This window comes from Schistocerca gregaria, chromosome 3 (assembly GCF_023897955.1).
Source record: "Schistocerca gregaria isolate iqSchGreg1 chromosome 3, iqSchGreg1.2, whole genome shotgun sequence".
NCBI lineage: Eukaryota > Metazoa > Arthropoda > Insecta > Orthoptera > Acrididae > Schistocerca > Schistocerca gregaria.
In genome coordinates, this window is record NC_064922.1 from 752,648,310 (window position 1) to 752,670,921 (window position 22,612).

Below are 22,612 nucleotides of genomic sequence, written 5' to 3' on the forward strand. Positions count from 1 at the left end.
CCATGATCAGCTCTGGGGACAATACTGCAAATTGTGAGCTTCGTTGAAACTCCACACACAAGGCCGGTCTTCTCAACATTCTCTGCCAGATGCTGGAATGACCCAAGAATGACCTTGGAGCCCAGACAACAGGCATCATTTGTTCCAGTGTGCTCCACAATCTGCAAGTGCTTGCACCCTGTCCCCTCAGCTGAATGTCCTGCATGGTTTGTAACTTCCAAGGAGTTCGCCTTCGATCTTGATGGTGCGAATCTTTTTGATCACTGTGACATGGCATTTTTCATTCAATGTTCATGGTGCAAGTTAATAGTTTGTTTCGAACATTCCTTGAAGGTCAACAATGTCCATTTTGTGAAGTGTAATCCTTATGTGCCGTAGCAGGTTGATCTCTGCGCTCCCAGACACTCATTTTTGTCACGCGATTGATGAACAAGGTAAGTCATTAGCAGCTTATATTTTTTTCAGGATATAATTGTTAACACAGCGCTTTCAAATGAGCCTTACTGACCTCGCACACAGTGGATTCCTTATTCCTTGTAAGATTCTAGTTTATAAGTTGTGGTCTTCCATATGTTCTTACAACTACATGTACATCCATATACTGCAAACCACTGTGAGGTGGATGGTAGAGGGTCATCGTGTACCAGTTATCAGGTGGGTTTCTTACCATTCCATTCACTTATGTAATGTGGGAAGATTGATTGAATGCATCTGTGTGTGCAGTAATTTTTCTAATCTTATTCTTGTGATCCCTATATGAGTAATATATGGAGGGAAGGGGGGGGGGGGGGGGTTCTAAGGTTACCATTAATGTTGTCTGCGAGGTCATTAATATACAACATGAACAGCAAGGGTCCCAACACACTTTCCAGAGGTACACCTGAAGTTACTTGTACATCTGATGATGATTTTCCACTCAAGATATGCTTCATCCGTCCTACCAAAACATCCTCATTCCAGTCACAAATTGCATTTATACCCCATGTGATCATTCTTTTGACAATAAGCGTAGGAGTGGTATGAGTCAAATGCTTTTCGGAAATAAAGAAATCCTGCGTTTACCTGGTTGCCTTGATCCAAATGTTTCAGTGTATCATATGAGAAAAGTGCAAGTTAAGTTTCACATGATCAGTGTTTTTCGAATCCATGCTGGTTGACGTTGAGGAGGCCGTTCTGTTCAAGATACCTCATTATGTTTGAACTCAGAATATGTACCAGCATTCTACAACAAATCAGTGTCAAGGATATTGGACGGCAATGTAGATCACTTCCTCTGCCCTTCTTGTAGACAGGTGTGACCTGTGCTTTTTTGCAAGAACTGTGCACAGTTTTTGTCCGAGGGGTCTACAATTGATGGTAGATAGAAGAGCCACAAATTCAGTGTATAATCTGATTGGGATTCCATTGGGTCCTGGAGCTGTGTTCAATTTTAATAATTTCAGCTGTTTCTCAACATCACTCGCACTAATATTTTTTCATTCATCTTTTCAGTGTTATGAGGGTGAATTTGGGGCAGTTCTCCTGGGTTTCTGTAAAGGAACATTTGAAAATGCAGTTACGCATTTCAGCTTTTACTTTGCTACCCTCAGTATCAGTTCCTGTCTCATTCGTAAAGGACTAGATACTAAGTTTAGTGCTACTAACAGTGTTTACATATGATCAGAATTTCTTGGGGTTTTCTGAAATATTATTTGACAACATTCTGCTGTAGTAGAAGTTTCTTTAGAATGACTTTATACCATGTAGGTTCCCTGCCATTATGAACTGGTCTATTGGGTACATCTCTATCCTGTGCATGGTCAACTATTCTTTTACGCTGAAGCCATAGTTCCTCTACATGCTCCTGCCTTGTTCTGAAAGTTTAAAGTTCCTCACTGAGCTATGAAATGACTGTTTTTTTCCCATAACTACCTGTTCTAAGTAGTTTCCAGAGAAGGCATTTAGTAATGTTTCGTAGATATCTGTCACACCCATCACTAACAAAACTGTAGTTTTCCCAGTTAATTGTTGAAAGTTTTTGGTTACATCAAGGAGATGAGTCTGGTGGGCGATAGACGGATCCAGTTATCATTTATGCCCACCCCTGGTATTGAGTCTTGCCCAAATAATCTCATGTGCAGTGCCAATTTCTATCTTGGTGTATTTGAGTTTCTTGTCTAATGCGACAAATACACCACCTCCATTTCCCATTTGCCTATGCTTTCGATATACACTTATATTCCCCCTCCCCAAATCGCACTGCTATCACTTTCAGGTTTCAACAAGCTTTCTGCATCTAGTAGTGTGTGAGCTTCTTTCTGATTTTCATGAGCACTTCAAACTCTGGCAATTTGTTGCGAATGCCATGGCAGTGAACCATTAGGATTTTAATACTCTCACCAGTGGGAGGAATTTTTTTTTTTTTTTTAAATATTACAGTGAATACATGATACATTTACGGGGCCCTACAGTTCTCAAAACTAACACAAAAGTCTAGAAAGTCACAGCCTAGCTTGTCACAGAATCTTCGAATTATATGGTTTAGTCCCTCCACTCAACTCACAACCGAAAGGCCATGGTCAGTTGTAGGGAAGTGTTACAAATTGTGAGCTTCATTGAAAATCCATGTGAAAGCCTGTTCTTTTCAAACTTTTCATCTAGTCACTGAAATGACCCAAATAGGACCTTAGAGCCCAGATGAGTTGTTCCGACATGCACCACAATCTGCAGTTGCTTTCACTCTGTTCCCTCTAAAATATGAGTGCTGTAATAGTCTTGTCAACATGTTGAATGAGTCTCTCAGGTGTACATATTAAGTGCACCTGGAGTCCTTTCCTGTTGCTTGTTGTCATTTCCCTAAGGGGTACCATCATTCTCCATATATTTTAAATGCTGATAATTAATAGAACTTAGCTTTTCATGTTTTCCTCCTCCTTGACACCAGACAAAACAGTTTCCCAGAAACAGGCGAAGTTAGTTCCACAGGCTCAGTTTCAGTGTGAGTCCTTACTGATCCCCGTCCACCCTGTATAGGACACATGGATCTACCATTGACACACCACTCACAGTCAAGTGTATGAATAATGACAGATCCTGTACTTTCTGTAGAGGAGACAGGATCCACAATAGAGGATAGTACTTGAGATACCTCTGGTACTGGTATTGCAGGTACACAGCTCTTGAGAGCTCTTCTAACACACCAGTCCGCAGCGGCTGCCGATTGTTTAACAGCAGTCATGGCGATTTCCAGCTGCTTATGAACTTCAGCCAACTTATCACATGTTCGAGAACAACATTCGCAATGGGGCTGCATTTTGGCTGTTGCAGTGTATTACAAGGCAGTGAACAAATAACTTTAATTTAAGCCCACTGATTATCTTTTAATCTGTTGAGCTAAAAAGTTACCGTGAAGCAAATACACAAAACAAGATTTCTATTAAGACAAGACAAAAACCTGTGGTAAAAGTTATTAGTTTCCTAAAACATTTTGAGGTTAATTCCAGTTGTTATCAAACTCAAAAACAGAGTTAATTTACAATGAATGCAGGTAATATATAGGACTACTCCTCCTTAATGGGAAACTAGATGCAAGAGAATATGTTAGAGTATATCCTACACCAACTAAATCACAAAATGTTGATTTACTACTAACTGCTTGTAGGGTATGTGAAGGACAATGATAGCTTACAAAAAGTCTCAAAAATTCACACTAATTTGTGTTGATATTCTGATTTGGTGGGGGGGGGGGGGGGGGGGGCACCACCCCTGTGCATCCAAAACACTTGTACCAGTACCTTGCGAAAATATAGTTTTCTAAGTGTCAGAAAATTCTCAAATATAACTTATTTCTCATGTAATTGCACAATGAAATGAGGGAACAATTGTTTTGAATGGGTGTAGGCCTACTGTTCTCAAAATTTTCAAAAGGGCACAGTTAAGTTTAAGCCCATAATTGAGGATAACAGTCCGAGTTTATCAAGGCACTCGCGAATGTTTGAAATTTCTCAGTAATTTACAATACAAAACCTGATATATTTGGAAGAATCCTCTGTATTATGTCTTAATATTGTATTATTTTAGGGATTGTAATGATTGCTTAATGTCGAATAATAACATTATTATTATTATTATTATTATTTTTCATGAGCAGTCTTAACATTGATACTTACTATTGAATTATTTTTACCATATTTCCACTGGATGGACTATATGGATTCAGCGTGTACGAGTTTAGTATGTTATTAAGAAAGTGTGTGTGAATTCAGATAATAAACTTTAACTTTGTTTCCTTTTAGCGTCCCTAAAACTTTTCGTTGGTTTCCTTTATTAAACATCTTCCATATAACTTAATAGATTTCTATATATTTCTTACTGATTTAAGATAGCTGCTTACAACACACTGAATCGAGTAGCGTGTTTCATTACATAGTTCGATCCTAAACTCTCATTTTTTAGCTACTCAGGAAAACAATAAAAGATTTGTTTCTGTCTTCTGCTTATTTCATGTTGTAAGTGCATTTTTTGTACTTTTGGCAGACGTTTAACACCCTTCCTCAAGGCACCGAGTATTCTCTTTTATTGCCGCTTAATCTCAATGTAGCCATTGTACTTGTGCATGTCCACATACAGAGTTTGCTTTTGATGTAGTGTGGTATTGTTCTTTTTTCAACTTGGTGACTTTCTTCCCATAAAAATGAGACTAAGTGGAAAGCTTGTCAGCTCCTAGATTTAAAAGTATTCCCAATGAAAATGAGAAAAATGTGTTTTACAAATGAACATCATCAAGGGTATTAGAATTGCTCATAAGAGGCTGCAGAAACATCAGTCCATGTCTGGATCTGCTATAAAATTGTAGAATGTGTGTAGCCTTTATAATTAAATTTCTTGTTTGGTTTTTCTTTTTTTTCATTATTTTAATTTTTTCTGCAGGGCAATAGGTTAGTGGGTGAGGTGGGAGTAGCAACATGCCGTTCCCACCCCCTCCACCACCACCTGGACCACCTCCACCACCTGTTTTTGGAGGCGGAACACCAAAACTTGCTGGTGATGAAAGTAGGAATCAACTGCTGCAGTCAATTCGGAAGGGCACAACTCTAAAAAAAACTGTTACCTGTGATCGAAGTGCTCCAATAATCTCAGGTAGGCATAAATCATGTGGATCCTGTCTAATAAAGTCACATAATTCATTTCTATGTCATTCCAGAGATAGAAGCATATTGTTGTTCAGTCTTTGTTGCAAATGATTTGATGCCACATGATTATGTAGGGCTGAATCATAATTTTTAATGCATTTGATATACTGTGTCTTTCTGTGGTAAAATAGGCATCTTAAAAGCTTAGATAAAACTCCACACGGGATACGGAATATGGAGGAATTATATGTGCAAGATAAAAAATCTATTCACCAAGGGGCAGGAGGAACATCCACCCAAAAGAAAGTTATAATTATGCAAGATTTTGGAGGCAATGGCCCTTCTTCCAGCAGAAGCATTGAGGGTGAAGGAAGACTGGTAAAGGAAAAGGACGGGAGAGGTCTAAGTAAAGGGGTAGATTTCTGAAAACTCACCCAGAACCGCAGGTCAGGGGTGAATTACTGGAGAAGGAAAGACTGATTGCTGGAGACTGCAGTGGATGAGATTTGAAAACCTGAAAGCTTAAAGGTGAAAGACACTTTTATATTAGAATGAAATTTTCACTCTGCAGCGGAGTGTGTGCTGATATGAAAACTCCTGGCAGATTAAAACTGTGTGCCGGACCAAGACTCGAACTCGGGACCTTTGCCTTTCGCGGGCAAGTGCTCTACTGACTGAGCTATCCAAGCACGACTCACGCCCCGTCCTCACAGCTTTAATTCCGCCAGTACCTCATCTCCTACCTTCCAAACTTTACAGAAGCTCTCGTGCGAACCATGCAGAACTAGCACTCCTGAAAGAAAGGATATTGCGGAGACGTGGCTTAGCCACAGCCTGGGAGATGTTTCTAGAATGAAAGCTGTGAGGACAGGGCGTGAGCCGTGCTTGGGTAGCTCAGTTGGTAGAGCGCTTGCCCACGAAAGGCAAAGGTCCTGAGTTCGAGTCTCACTCCGCACACAGTTTTAATCTGCCAGGAAGTTTCATATCTTCGCACACTCCGCTGTAGAGTGAAAATTTCATTCTAAAAACATCCCCCAGGCTGTGGCTAAGCCATGTCTCTGCAATATCGTTTCTTTCAGGAGTGCTAGTTCTGCATGGTTCGCAGGAGAGCTTCTGTAAAGTTTGGAAGGTAGGAGTCGAGGTACTGGCGGAATTAAAGCTGTGAGGACGGGGCGTGAGTCGTGCTTGGGTAGCTCAGACGGTAGAGTGCTTGCCCGCGAAAGGAAAAGGTCCCGAGTTCGAGTCTCGGCCCGGCACACAGTTTTAATCTGCCAGGAAGTTTCACCTTTTATATTGTCAAAAATTGATTGTTTTCACTGTTACATATATTTGCAAGGCAGTATGTAGCAGTACTATAGGTGACAGCTACTGAAATCACTTGGTGTACCATTCCAAATTCATCACTGAGATTACTTCTGACTTGCTTCACCACAAACTGACTTGTGATCTTTGTCCAGAGCCATAGGCAAACTCTGTGAACAACGAAGATGTATTAGTTTTTTGACCATAGTGTAGAACATTGCATTAGGGATCTGGTTAATTGTTTCCCTTGCCATACTATCATTCCCCTCCTCAATCTTTGTTCTTGTCATGCTGTCCATCCAACATAACACCTTGACCAAGTCAAGCCACACATTAGGAACAAAGTAGAAAGCGAGAGTTTTCCTGATTTACAGACAAAAGTAGACACACGATTCCACTTGCTGTTCCTTATATTTGCACCACTGAAGAGATCCTGAAAATTACAGAGTGACCAGTATCCACTTCTAAAGTTAATTATTTATACGATCTGAGACAATAGCTGATCCATCTCATTTATTAATGCTCAGGGTACGTGCCTTTACAAACTCTACAAAAAATTAGCTGGGCAAGTCATTCAAAACTGTAGACGAACCTGGCTGCAACCTCTATACAAACAGGCACTATAAACTGGGAAACGTGTGAGTTCGTCAGAATCTAAAGCAGGCACGTCATGAGTAGGAAATCTGTTGCCATCGAAGTCCAAACAGGAAACCAACAGCAGCAAATACAGGCAAAGCTGAATACCAATACACTGACCAAATTATTGCAGAATTCTTTATAGATTACACACAGACTGCTATAGAACATTGACACACATAAACAATTAAGTGGCTTATAGCAGACTGCAGTTTGTCTTTCATTGGCTCAACTCCAACAAAATCTGAGCTGACAGCTGTTGAGGAAAAAGGTATTGATTCAACTTTCGTTGTTACACTAAAGAATATATACATAAGTGCTTCAGCTTCCATTAGATTTCTTCAAGAGAGTTGAAAGGGGAGTGGGGCAAGGGGGTTCCACCAAAACTATTCTCAATATTCTTACAGGAAATATGAATATAAACTGGGAAGAGGAATGGATGTATGTTAATGGAACATACCTAAACCAACCTGTGACTGAACATGGTGTACATATCCCATTCCATAGTCGAACTCTGCCTCGAATGCATTTTCATGCTCAACATCAGCTGCCCCATCATCATCGTTCTCACTTCGTCATGCCGTCCTCTTCTTAGGTGTGTACTTCTACTTCTACATCACCTTAGATACTCCCAAGCCACCATATGTTGCGAGGCTGAGGGAACCCTGTACCACTACTAGTCATTTCCTTTCCTATTCAGTTGCAAATAGAGCGAGGGAAAAATGACTGTCTATGTGCTTCTGTATGAGCCTGATTTCTCGTATCTTACCTTCATGGTCCTTATGCAGTGTATGTTGGCGGCAGCTGAATCATTGGCACAGCTTCAAATGCCAGTTCTCAAAATTTTTTTCTATAGTGTTTCTCAAAAAAAATGTTGCCTTCCTTCCAGAGATTCCCATTTGAGTTCCTGATGCATCTCCATAACATTTACGTGTTGTTCTTACCTACCGGTAAGAATTGTGGCAGCCCACCTCTGGATTCCTTTAATGTCTTCCTTCAATGTGATGTAGCACAGATCCTAAACACTCAAACAGTACTCAAGAACTGATCGCACCAGCATCCAATATGCAGTCTCCTTTACAGATGAGCCACCCTTTTTTAAAGTTCTTAAAGTTTTTAAAGTTTTAAAGTTCTCCACCTTCCCTACCAGAGTTCTCACATGCTTGCTCCATCTCGTATCACTTTGCAATTTTGCACCCAGTTGTTCAAATGACTTGACTGTGTCGAGCTGTACAGTAGTAATACTGTATCCAAACCTTACAGGTTTGATCTTCCTACTCATTCACGTTAAATTAATTTTTTCCACATTTAGAGCTAGCTGCCATTCATCACAACAAATGAAAATTTTGTCTAAGTCGTCTTGTATCTTCCTACAGTGTCTTCGACCAAATGGCATCATCAGTAAACAACCACAGGTTGCTGGCCACCTTGTCCGCTAAATCATTTGAGTATATAGAGAACAATGGCGGTCCTATCACCCTTCCATGGGGGACTCCTGACGATACCCTTGTCTCTGATGAACACCCACCATCAAGGACAATGTACTGGGTTCTATTACCTAAGAAGTCTTCAAGCCACTCACATATCTGTGAACTTATTCCACTTACTTGACCTTCGTTAACAGCTTGTACTGGGTCATCATGTCAGATACTTCCCAGAAGTATGGAAATATGGAATCTATCTGTTGCCCTTCATCCATTGTTCGCAGTATTATCATGTAACAAAAGAACAAGCTGAGTTTTGCCCAAGCGATACTTTATAAAACAATGCCGATTCGCAGACGTAAGCTTCTCAGTCTCAAGAAAGAGTATTATATTTGTACTTTTATATAAAACAATGCCTTTTCATGGACGTAATCTTCTCTGTCTCAAGAAAGAATATTAAATTTGAACTGACAATAGTTTCAAGGATTCTGCAGCAAACTGAAGTTAGGGATATTAGTCTGTAATTTTAAGCTTCCATTTTTTTTAACTTTTTTACATGTTGTTGTCACCTGCGCTTTTTTCTAGTTACTTGGGACATTGTGCTGTGCAAGAGATTCATGATAAATGCAGGATATGTAAGGGACCTCTGCTGTAGAGTACTGTTTGTAAAATCAAACTTGGGATTCTATCTGGGCCTGGTGATTCATTTGTTTCTCTATGCCAGCAGTGCTTATTACTATATTGTCTATATGGGAGTCTGTCGGATGGCCAAATGACGTTATGTTTGTACAATTCTCCTGTGTGAACAATTTCATGAACGTGAAATTTAAAACTTCAGCTTTCATTTTGCTATCTTCAACTGCCACACCGGACTTGGTCATGAGATCAGTCAGGCATAGCAATTCCGAGTGCATGGATCACTTCTCATACTTTTGTGTGTTGTTCCTGGCACACACATTCATGGAGTCTTGATAGATACCCTCTTGATCAAGTTGAGAGTTTTGCTTGCAAGACTTGTACCGCTCTTGTGGCCACACGGTGGGTATGTAAATGACTTAGCAGCTGCTCTTACTCATATGTTTGGGAAGCAGATACTAGGTGGCCTCATAACTAAATGACATCTCAATTGAGTTGAGCAGCTTGAGGTAAGAGCTCTTTAACTGCCCTGCACACTTAATTCAGGTTGATCCTCCATATGCCGAAGCAGTTGCCTTTTTAGATCACCAATATCCCTTGCTGATTTGTTTACATACTTGACAGTGTACACTGCATGACTGTATATTTGGAGTATAAATGGCATGTCCATTTCTTTTCATATGAGCACATCAGAAGTAAAAGGATTAAAGATGTTGGTCATAATTTGTGGCATGTCTCACTTAAAGGTGAACATTGGCATGTGCAAGCTAGCTCTGATTATATCCAGATACTCAAGCATGGTCAACTTGGTGGCTATCAAGAAATGGTTGAGGTAGTGTCTCAAGCTTTTGGTACAAATTCTTGCCATGAGTGTGCAGAGCTGAACAAGGCCATCAATCAGTGCTATGGGAAGCAGCTCACGCATCATATCTATGGGCCAGGATGGTGTGTTAAAGTGGCAAGATATTTTGCCAAATTTGGTGCAGGTAAATGTGTACCGAGGAGTCCGTAGAGTGTAGTTGTTCAGCTCTGACATGCCTTCCTTCACTACAGTAAATAGATCGCTAATGAGTTGCACAGTGTTATTAGAATTCTATGTGGAGGAAATGGTGGTAGCGGCTGAAAGAGGTTTCGCAAAGGTGCTTTGCAATGCCAGCAAGCTTGTAGAAGTAGATACAACGCATCACAGAGTTATCGTTCATTAACTCACATCTTGTAGATCAGTTCATGCTAGTGAAGATCCCACTGCTGCTGCTGCTGCTCCAGCAGCAGGATTTTTGCCTTCATGTTTTTTATTTTGCTGACCCGGCATCTCGAGCAACTTCAGCTAACATATTTAATTGATGCTTACCATAAGGAACAAAGTTGGCTTTCCAAGTTGTTGTAGCGTCTTACTATTCAGTCAATATTGAATGCTGTTTTGTACCATTTTCAGAAATGTCAGATATCTCTGTATACATGACTCAAGATATTGTTTTTCCTTGATCATGCAACATGTTGTTTTCTGTGTTACTCTAGTACCATCCACGAATGATGGCATTTTGCGCAGGTCAAGAAACGGACGGTATTGCATTGTTGCCGGATCCAGGCACCAGCTGCGGTATTTGCATACATGTGCTTTGCACTTGATGTAAACATGTATCCTGCAAATTATGTCTCCTACTTGTTTGTGCAGAATTTGTCGTTTATCACCACGATCAGTCGTGACAATCCCCAACAAATGGAATACAAATTTGCTAAATAACTTACTATGATCACATTGGATACAGTATTCACAGCAGAACACCTAGAACGCTAATGAATTCTCGTTGGCTGTTGGAGAATGCGTGACGTAGATGCGCAAAATGAGCCTAAACCCGACCACCTTTGTTTGTGACTCAAACTGTAACACATCTGAACATGGCTTATATGACTTGCAAATATAGGATCTTCATAACCATGCAAATGACATGATGTGGTGTCATAGCCTGATGGTCTCGACGATGCACGTCACTGTTAGTTATCACATATGGTGTGACCATTACTGCTGCCTTGAAGAAATGCACTACACTGTAGTAAGTGGATGGAAATAAAAGCTCCTCCACATGCATCTTGTAGATTATATTCAGCACCATATTTGACTGTGCTGGAGTTCTGTTGACACACACATCCTCGTTACATAGAAGTGTCCTCTCCTTGACCATTAAGCACTCTATCTTGACTACGTAGTTGAGCATCTCGATCAGGGCATCATTGTTAGTTGGTGCCTTGTCACCGAGCTCTTTCAAAGCAATTCAGTTGATTGTAATGTGGTAGTGCTGATAGAGTAGGCTACTACAGCCATTTCTTCTCTCCACTAACATACAAAAACATGCATGTAAGCTGCATCTTTATATTCCATTGAGAAATCATTGATCAAGTGGCGAGACAGCTGTTTAACTTTCTGATCTACACCAATGGACACATTGATAATTGACCCAACAATTCCCAGTGCACCTTCATGCTCCAAGTGCTTGAGCTGCATAAATATCACTCTGGGTGATATGAGTCAACTAATGATGGTATCCAACGGTGGCAGGTTATTCGGCTTCAGTGGGTACAAGAAGCCATTTGATCTACTTATTATGGACAACCACCTGCCATCAGGATTCTTAGTGAAATTACCACTTGTATAAAGATCATATAATTGGGGAATGCTTCTGCCAGTATAGTGTGATGTCTAGCCTTTACTCTTTTCAAATTGCATGGGAAGCACAACTGACTGCACACACTGCAAGCAAAGCTGAACTCTCGTACAATGAAGGCCTTCACAAAATAATTTGCACTGCTCGCTAGTGATTTACCATCTCCTGATCTCTGTGATGTTATTGAGCAACCGATCAGTCTACTGTAGCATCCTCCATCAATGTACACATACTGATGCCCATTGTGTCACCACTGGTTGACAACAAAACAATATTTGGTGGTCGGAATATAACTTTACAGAAAGCTAATTTGCAACAGTCATGCACATGTGCCTGCATTGGTATGATGATAGCACAGCCAAAATGAATACTATATGACAAACATGTACAGACATGTTATATCAGTTGTGGGTTCAACCATTGTTCACACATTATAACTCCCATAGTTACTACAATTCAGATCTGATTTTGTCACTAAAGAAAGTTCAACCAACAAGTAGATAGATATATTCGTCTCAAAAGATTTGTCTTTAGATAGTACTTACTGGATGTAATGGTGGGTACAAAGTTCTGAAATCTGGAAATGTGGTCTGCTGATCACATCCCCTTCCATACCACATTCAAGTGATGACATTGACAGGTAATGGCTCCGTGGACATACAGCATAGTGTAGTCTTCAAAGTCTGACATTGGAGACTAATTTTTTCATCACTCGGCCTCTTTTTGTTCACAGATTTGGTTTTGTGTGAGGTTTCACCTCTTACTGTTTATTGTTGTCATGATGACATTAGCTTTTCACTTTTTAAATGGGAAATTGGCTCTGTATTCACTGATGATCTTAAGAAAAGTCAATGCATTGCAAACAATTACCACAAGACAATTACTAAAAATGCAGTGACATTGGATAACTATGTTTTTTGGAATCCTGGCATGGAAATTGAATGATATCCAATGATAGTAGTGTCTCATAATTTGTTGTGTATGCTGGTTTTCATATTGAATTTTTTGGGTCATCATATGTTGACAATGCAATAAAGTTTGTCTTTGTGGAGTTCGAAAATCAAGCACCATCCTCTAGGAAAGTACAAACCCCTTTAATGTGTACGAAAGACACCTTCTCCAACTTATGCTTTGAGTGCAAACAAGGGATATTTGTTACAACATTTTATTTATCTGAACAGTGACATTATTTTGCATTGTATGGGATGTGTGGCATTTAGTTTCTGTAATTATGAAATTTGAGATTCAGATGTAGTCCAACACTTCGACTTTTAATGTCCATTGTGTTCCTGAATTGCTCCAAAATTAGATGTTAATTATAATTAATTACACAAACTATTGAGTATATTTATTAAAGCAATATTATCAGTCCAAGAAGTGCTAAGATACAAGTGAACTTCCAGTGTCATACTGTTGCCTAACAGAAAATTAATATTTTGTGTTTGTATGACAGCACTAATGTTGTGAAAAGTAACAAATAAGATAAAAATGAACAAACCCCCACTGTCTCTCTTACATTCAGATCAAAACTTTTATTTCTGGCGCATTGTACACTCTTGCTGGAGCTGTTTATCTTCATTTTGGTTAATTTCAGGTGTCAGAAATATGTATACTTTCAGTGTCTTGTATTTGTTGTGCAGTTTATTCATTGTAACCTCTTTGTTAGTAATGAATGTTGTCCATTGAAGTATATTTTTTACAGGGAAAGTCAAAGGTTCAGACAGCAGCAGCATTAATGGAAGCACTAACTTCAGCAGCAATAGCAACACTAGATTCAACAGCAGCAGCACAGATTTCCCAAAAAACAATGGCCTTGGTGGTCTTTTCAAGGGAGAAATGCCAAAACTGCGACCAACTGGGAGACTAGGTATGTTACTGTCTACATTTCATGGTCTGAGTAATGAAATTTATATATAGTAGCTGTTGCAATTTTGATAACAGATCACTGTCATTGTGCAGTAATTGTCTAACGAGGACAGAGTATCACTGCTACTTCCTACCATAATGGATACAGATTTCATTACATCTACTTTGCCTCCATTTCTTTCTCTCTCTTAGCAGTCTTTACATTAGTAGTTATTTGTATTGCTTTACCGGCAAATCCTGTTTTTTGATAGCGAGAGTAATTATGTTTAATTGTACCACATGCTATTTATATATCTGGAAGTAAATATCAGGATAATTACAAGTGTTGAACCAAACACCTGTTCCATAAAACAAAGGAAAAAAGATTTGGTTTCACGTCCCGTCGATGTCAAAGTCATTGGAGACAGCTGTTCCACACAAACTTTGAGGTGTCTTTCTCAAAGTAAGATAACGTGGTATGGTACAGTTGCTAGACTTTAGACTTGTGTTCAAGGAGGTGTTATCAACCACAGATCATGTACATTTTGATATGTGTACAATAATAAAATTTTACATTAAAAATTAGACATATTTATATTTTACATGAAAAATTAACTTTTTTATTTTTTATGATACCACAATATTATAGAACTCTTCTACTTTATGAACAGATTCCAATTAGTAGATTCTGTGCATAGACCTCTCAAAGAAACTTTATGGTAGGTCTCTCAGTACCAGGGTTAGTTTGAAAGGAGACCAGCATTAATATAAAGGGGACACAGAGTTTTTTTTAACTGTGCCTGGCATGATTAAGTTCAGAATGCCTTTAATTGTTCTCACTGCTTTTTTTCCCACATAAACTCTGTTTTTAACCAAAAGAGTTGCCCCATAAGATATTTCCACAAGTTAAGTGAGATTGAAAGAAAGTTTAATGTGAAGACTGAAGCTATTTCTTACTAACAAATGATTTTAACCATTTCGCTGCTGTGGATGTGTATACATGTCCTGCAACACTGTTCCCCAGGTGCTGTGGATGTGTATACAAGTGCCGCTTGTGTTTTCCTACAGTCTGTATGCGTCCTGAGCTTTCACCCAATAATTTTCAAAAAATTGGCTCATAAGTATTTCATATCAACGGGAACAGCATCTCTCAGTGCAGACACCAGCACTTGGTGAGCAGTAAAGCCATAACAAAAGTGCCCCTCAGCACATAAATCAGAGAGAGCGGCTGCAGTAGTGAAACGGTAATTTAATGCATAATTGGTTTCACTGTGCATCCCATTTCAGTTGTGTGTCCAAATTAATTCCTAGTAGGCTGAGGGATTTACTCTCATTTGCCTTTTCAATTTGTCTGTGGAGATGGAAGTACAGTAAACCTTGCTGAAAATGGTATCACATGGGACTAAAATAATTTTCAAAATTGGACAAGTTTCCTGACTAAAACAACTCACAAGGCAGCAGTACATAAAATTTGTCAGTTATCGTGCCCGAAAGTATAAATTTGTAATTAAGCATATATTTACGCACCTTCATTCCTGCAAGTAGATGTTCATTTACTGTACAACAGAACACTTTTTGGCACTGATGACCACGCTGTTTAGCGTCCACAAACCTCAAACACACTCAAACAGAACACTTTGACTATTAAGCTAACTGCTAAATAATACGGGTAGAGCTTTTCTATATTTTTACACTAAATTCATGTATTATTGTATGCGTGTACATGCCAGTGCTGTGTTATTTCAATTTTTTCCCCACATATCAAAGAGGAAGTCGAATTTCTTGTTCAAAATTGTTTTTCTACTTAATTTTTAGCACTATACATTTGTTGCAACAGCTAGAGAGAATTTGTGTATGGCATAAGCCATATCACTTCAGGCAGGGGGGTTACCTTCATAGTCTCGGATGTTATGCATATGTTTAGCACAGTTAAAATTCATGAATAAGTAAGAAACCTGTATTTTTTTGTTTTCTCCAAAAAAAAATCCAGCCTCGAGATACAGGCCTAAAGATGACACTGTGAACACAATTTTAAAGATGCGAATTTCAGAGAAAAAAATATTATCTCTGTAACAGTTCTAGATATTTTGTTAGTTTTTTTCTTTTTTTTATTTGAAAGATAATTGCTTTATGATTACAGAGCTTTGTTTGGACACATCTGTCAAAGTTCTTTTACTGTCGCCTTTTAAATTTTTATTATAATTTACAGAATTTTTTTTTTTTTCAAAAATTCCAATACAAGAAAAGTTAGATTTTTTTCAGTTGATTAATGCCATGGAGTACTATATTCTCTGTAAAGAACAGCTTCCACTTTTAAGTTGTACAGTTTTATTTTAATTTTTTTAACTTTTAAGGGTAATGTCTTCACTGAAGTTGTTTCTTAGTAATTTCCTTGTTACAATGTTTATTTCTATTGTCTTTGTTGCAGTTATTTCTTTTCACTTTCATTGTTGGAGATATTTCTTACACTTTGTTGTAGTTTCTTGTCAGTTTCTTTGTTGTGGTTATTCATTGCATGCTTCTGTATGGTAGTTGTTCAGTGGTAATTTGTTTACTGAAGAAGCTTCTAAGAAACCTGAGACCATTCAGTGAGTTCTGTGTTTTTGTGTGGAATTTGCCAATTGACACAGTTGTAGTGTGTTTTGTGAAAAGGACTGTTTGAAATGTTTTCTGACTTGGGCAACAGGAGAGAGAAATATGCTGATTATTTGCATATCGATAAAAGAGTGATATATAAGACAAACAAAAAACACTTTGTTCAGTTTGGGAATAAGCGTTCTCATTTGAAGACTGTGTTTCAAAGTGAAGATGTTTCCAGTGACGACTTTTTGTGTTCTAAATGTTTTGAGAACAACAACAATGATAGTATCTGAACAAGGTGAAGCTTCCCATGCTGCAGATGACTCAGATTAGATGCAGTGTGCTGCTACCTTCTGCCAGGTACTCCATATCAGTGATGTCAGTAGTCATTATACACCATGAGAGAGCAGAATGGGGCACTCCACAGAACTCACGGGCTTCGAACGTGGTCAGGTGATTGGGTGTAACTTGTCACACATCTGTACGCAAGATTTCCACACTCCTGAAAATCCCTAGGTCCACTGTTTCTGATGTGATAGTGAAGTGGAAATGTGAAGTGACACACAGCACAAAAGCGTACAGGCTGACTTCGTCTCTTGACTGACAGTGGTGGCCTACAGTTGAAGAGGGCCGTAATGTGTAATAGCAGACATCTATCCAGACCATCACACAGGAATTTCAAACTGCATCAGGATCCACTACAAGTACTATGACACCTAGGCGGGAGATGACAAAACTTGGATTTCATGGTTGAGCGGCCGCTTATAAGCCACACATCACCCCGGTAAATGTAAAAGCTGCCTCGGATAAACATTGGACAATTGAACAGTGCAAAAACGTTATGTGGAGTGACGAATCACGGTACACTAAGTGGCAATTCGATGGCAGGGTGTGGGTATGGTGAATGCCCGGTGAACATCATCGGCCAGAGTGTGTAGTGCCAACAGTAAAATTATGAGGTGGTGGTATTATGTGATGTGGTCATGTTTTTCATGAAGGGGGCCTTCCACCCCTTGTTATTTTGCATGGCACTTTCACAGTGCAGGCCTACATTGATGTTTTAAGCACCTTCTTGCTTCCCACTGTTGAAGAGCAATTCGGGGATGGTGATTGCATCTTTCAACACGCACGAGCACCTGTTCATAATGCACAGCCTGTGGCATAATGGTTGCATGACAATAATATCCCTGTAATAGACTGGCCTGCACAGAGTCCTGACCTGAATCCTATAGAATACCTTTGGGATATTTTGGAACGTTAACTTCGTGCTAGACGTCACCGACTGACTTCGATACCTCTCCTCAGTGCAGCAGTCCATGAAGAATGAGCTGCCATTCCCCAAGAAATCTTCCAGCATGTGGTTGAACCCTGCAAGAGTGGAAGCTGTCTTCAAGGCTAAGGGTGGGCCAACACCATACTGAATTCCAACATTAACGATGGATGTTGCCACTAACTTGTAAGTCATTTTCAGCCAGGTGTCCAGATACTTTTGATCACATAGTGTACATGACTTGCAGTATTAAAGAAACTTTAGCAGTTCATAAGAGCAACTACACAACTTCACATATTGGAAGATCAAAGATTTATGCACTACGACATAAGTGGGTAGTTCCACAGCCACCTAGAGATGTCTGTTTTTGTGTGTACTGCAATAATTTTGAACTTTGTGTGGTAACTTTGAAGAATTTACTGGATCACATGACATAGGATACCTTGGTCGAGCGTGTGAAGTCATTATTAATCTGTGATGTAAAGCGAGAGACTTGTTTAAGAGTGTAATGACTGCCCTGGAAAGGGAGGACTGTCTTTAGACACTTGGCCTGGAAGATGTAGCAGATAACTCTGCAGAACTTACATATGCAGACATGGGAGGAAAATAAACTAATCAAGAAACCTTTGCCTTTGACAGTTTCATTGATGGACTTGGTAAATGGTCAGTGAAAGCAGTAACACACCAATATCTGAAGAAATTGCCACAACACATTGCAGAAGTGAAAGGGTCTGTACAGGCTGAAGAACTGTGTTTAGATGTTTAGTGCTTCACTGTGATGTTGCTGAGAACTGGTCTGTAATTCTCCCACAAGAAGTACAAGGGTGTCATTGGAGTAATGATGTTGTTGTTGTCTTCAGTCCTGAGACTGGTTTGATGCAGCTCTCCATGCTACTCTATCCTGTGCAAGCTGCTTCATCTCCCAGTACCTACTGCAACCTACATCCTTTTGAATCTGCTTAGTGTACTCATCTCTCGGTCTCCCTCTACGATTTTTACCCTCCACGCTGCCCTCCAACGCTAAATTTGTGATCCCTTGATGCCTCAAAACATGTCCTACCAACCAATCCCTTCTTCTAGTCAAGTTGTGCCACAAACTTCTCTTCTTCCCAATCCTATTCAATACCTCCTCATTAGTTACGTGATATATCCACCTTATCTTCAGTATTCTTCTGTAGCACCACATTTCGAAAGCTTCTATTCACTTCTTGTCCAAACTAGTAATCGTCCATGTTTCACTTCCATACATGGCTACACTCCAAACAAATACTTTCAGAAAAGACTTCCTGATACATAAATCTATATTCGATGTTAACAAATTTCTCTTCTTCAGAAACGCTTTCCTTGCCATTGCCAGTCTACATTTTATATCCTCTCTACTTCGACCATCATCAGTTATTTTACTTCCTAAATAGCAAAACTCCTTTACTACTTGAAGTGTCTCATTTCCTAATCTAATTCCCTCAGCAACACCCGATTTAATTTGACTACATTCCATTATCCTCGTTTGGCTTTTGTTGATGTTCATCTTATATCCTCCTTTCAAGACACTGTCCATTCCGTTAAACTGCTCTTCCAAGTCCTTTGCCGTCTCTGACAGAATTACAATGTCATCGGCGAACCTCAAAGTTTTTACTTCATCTCCATGAATTTTAATACCTACTCCAAATTTTTCTTTTGTTTCCTTTACTGCTTGCTCAATATACAGATTGAATAACATCGGGGAGAGGCTACAACCCTGTCTCACTCCTTTCCCAACCACTGCTTCCCTTTCATGCCCCTCGACTTTTATGACTGCCATCTGGTTTCTGTACAAATTGTAAATAGCCTTTCGCTCCCTGTATTTTACCCCTGCCACCTTTAGAATTTGAAAAAGAGTATTCCAGTCAACATTGTCAAAAGCTTTCTCCACGTCTACAAATGCTAGAAACGTAGGTTTGCCTTTTCTTAATCTTTCTTCTAAGATAAGTCGTAAGGTCAGTATTGCCTCACGTGTTCCAACATTTTGACGGAATTCAAACTGATCCTCCCCGAGGTCCGCATCTACCAGTTTTTCCATTCGTCTGTAAAGAATTCACGTTAGTATTTTGCAGCTGTGACTTATTAAACTGATAGTTAGGTATTTTTCACATCTGTCAGCACCTGCTTTCTTTGGGATTGGAATTATTATATTCTTCTTGAAGTCTGAGGGTATTTCGCCTGTCTCATACATCTTGCTCACCAGCTGGTAGAGTTTTGTCATGACTGGCTCTCCCAAGGCCATCAGTAGTTCTAATGGAATGTTGTCTACTCCGGGGGCCTTGTTTCGACTCAGGTCTTTCAGTGCTCTGACAAACTCTTCACGCAGTATCGTATCTCCCATTTCGTCTTCATCTACATCATCTTCCATTTCCATAATATTGTCCTCAAGTACATCACCCTTGTATAAACCTTCTATATACTCCTTCCACCTTTCTGCTTTCCCTTCTTTGCTTAGAACTGGGTTGCCATCTGAGCTCTTGATATTCATACACGTGGTTCTCTTCTCTCCAAAGGTCTCTTTAATTTTCCTGTAGGCAGTATCTATCTTACCCCTAGTGAGATAAGCTTCTACATCCTTACATTTGTCCTGTAGCCATCCCTGTTTAGCCATTTTGCACTTCCTGTCGATCTCATTTTTGAGACGTCTGTATTCGTTTTTGCCTGCTTCATTTACTGCATTTTTATATTTTCTCCTTTCATCAATTAAATTCAGTATTTCTTCCGTTACCCAAGAATTTCTAGCAGCCCTCGTCTTTTTACCTACTTTATCCTCTGCTGCCTTCACTACTTCATCCCTCAGAGCTACCCATTCTTCTTCTACTGTATTTCTTTCCCCTATTCCTGTCAATTGTCCCCTTATGCTCTCCCTGAAACTCTGTACAACCTCTGGTTCTTTCAGTTTATCCAGGTCCCATCTCCTTAATTTCCCACATTTTTGCAGTTTCTTCAGTTTTATTCTACAGGTCATAACCAATAGATTGTGGTCAGAGTCCACATCTGCCCCTGGAAAAGTCTTACAACTTAAAACCTGATTCCTAAATCTCTATCTTACCATTATATAATCTATTTGATACCTTTTAGTATCTCCAGGGTTCTTCCACGTATACAACCTTCTTTCATGATTCTTAAACCAAGTGTTAGCTATGATTAAGTTGTGCTCCGTTCAGAATTCTACTAGGCGGCTTCCTCTTTCATTTCTTAGCCCCAATCCATATTCACCTACTATGTTTCCTTCTCTCCCTTTTCCTACACTCAAATTCCAGTCACCCATTACTATTAAATTTTCGTCTCCCTTCACTATCTGAACAATTTCTTTTATTTCATCGTACTTTTCTTCAATTTCTTCATCATCTGCAAAGCTAGTTGGCATATAAACTTGTACTACTGTAGTAGGTGTGGGCTTCGTATCTATCTTGGCCACAATAATGCGTTCACTATGCTGTTTGTAGTAGCTTACCCGCATTCTTATTTTCCTATTCATTATTAAACCTACTCCTGCATTACCCCTATTTGATTTTGTGTTTATAACCCTGTAGTCACCTGCCCAGGAGTCTTGTTCCTCCTGCCACCGAACTTCACTAATTCCCACTATATCTAACTTTAACCTATCCATTTCCCTTTCTAACCTACCTGCCCGATTAAGGGATCTGACATTCCACGCTCCGATCCGTAGAACTCCAGTTTTCTTTCTCCTGATAACGACATCCTCCTGAGTAGTCCCCGCCCGGAGATCCGAATGGGGGACTATTTTACCTCCGGAATATTTTACCCAAGAGGATGCCATCATCATTTAATCATACAGTAAAGCTGCATGTCCTCGGGAAAAATTACAGCTGTAGTTTCCCCTTGCTTTCAGCCGTTCGCAGTACCAGCACAGCAAGGCCGTTTTGGTTAATGTTGCAAGGCCAGATCAGTCAATCATCCAGACTGTTGCCCCTGCAACTACTGAAAAGGCTGCTGCCCCTCTTCAGGAACCACACGTTTGTCTGGCCTCTCAACAGATACCCCTCCGTTGTGGTTGCACCTACGGTACGGCCATCTGTATCGCTGAGGCACGCAAGCCTCCCCACCAACGGCAAGGTCCATGGTTCATGGGGGGGGAGGGGGGGGGGAGTAATGATAAGTTTTCCTTCTTTTTTTTTTTTCAGGAGTGACGTATTTTCAAAACAAGACCACAAGTGTTGCAGTTATAAGTGACGACAGAGGACATGCTTCGCTAGCAATGCACAAAATTCTTAACTGCAAACAGGGGCAGAGAAGACCACCATTATTTCTGATGGTGCTCCTTGTCATTTCAAAAATTGTTACCAGCTGTTTCAATTGATTAAGTCGCTTGTACCAACTGACTGGGTATACAGTGCTACTGGTCACAGGTGTAGGGCACCTGCTGAAGCACCATGCTACAAACCATAATCTTTCTAGACCAAATACAACTGCCATTCAGAATGCTTAGAATTTTATGAGAGTCATGAAATCTTACACATCTGCAGCCCTCATTGTTTTGTCCTAAGAGGAAATCAAAGAATTCCGTGAGCTGAAGAAAGAAGAATGGCCCAAACAAACAACTCCCATGAAAGGAATTCAGAAGGCACATTTTTGGCTCACAAAGTGGTGGATGAACTTCTATTGTATGCACTTTAAAGAGCAAGAAAGAAGAGATTTCATTCGTTCAGCCAACACCTCAGAAACCACAGGATAATATTCAGATTCACAACCTGAGAAGGGGGATGTTTTTGGCATATGGGTATGACTCTGATGGATTGCGGAGATTATAGGCATCATTTATGAGTTAAATGAAATTGAAGTGAAGTACATGCTACCACATGGACCAGCTGCTGGATATAGGTTTCCAGCTGAAGAACAACAACAACACAATCAGTGCCCACTTCGTGTTCACAATGCTTTGACCCCTGCAGGTCCAAAGAGCGGGCCAATTGGGGAAGGGTGCTTTACATGGTGCATCATGTCCATCGCTCCTTGAAATCTTTAGCCCACTTGTCGTTGTTGCAGTGCAGTCTAGCTCATTCTCCATCTCTTGAGCAAGGACGCCTTCCTGGGTGCGTTTTCCACCATGCAATATGCAGTGTCACTTTTTGCAGTGACGATGACCATAGACTTCTTGCA

At 39.8% G+C, this 22,612-nt stretch overlaps 1 protein-coding gene across 3 annotated transcripts in view; it reads left to right on the forward strand.

Moving 5' to 3' along the window:
- LOC126354377 (WAS/WASL-interacting protein family member 2-like) overlaps nt 1-22,612 on the forward strand; it is an 82,037-nt gene that overhangs the window by 8,445 nt on the left and 50,980 nt on the right. For all 3 annotated transcript variants that reach the window (XM_050003975.1, XM_050003977.1, XM_050003976.1), the window contains exons 2-3: nt 4,909-5,118; nt 13,475-13,639. In XM_050003975.1, coding sequence (XP_049859932.1) covers nt 4,944-5,118; nt 13,475-13,639 — 340 coding nt within the window. In that variant the 5' untranslated portion in view covers nt 4,909-4,943. The remainder of the gene's footprint in view (nt 1-4,908; nt 5,119-13,474; nt 13,640-22,612) is intronic.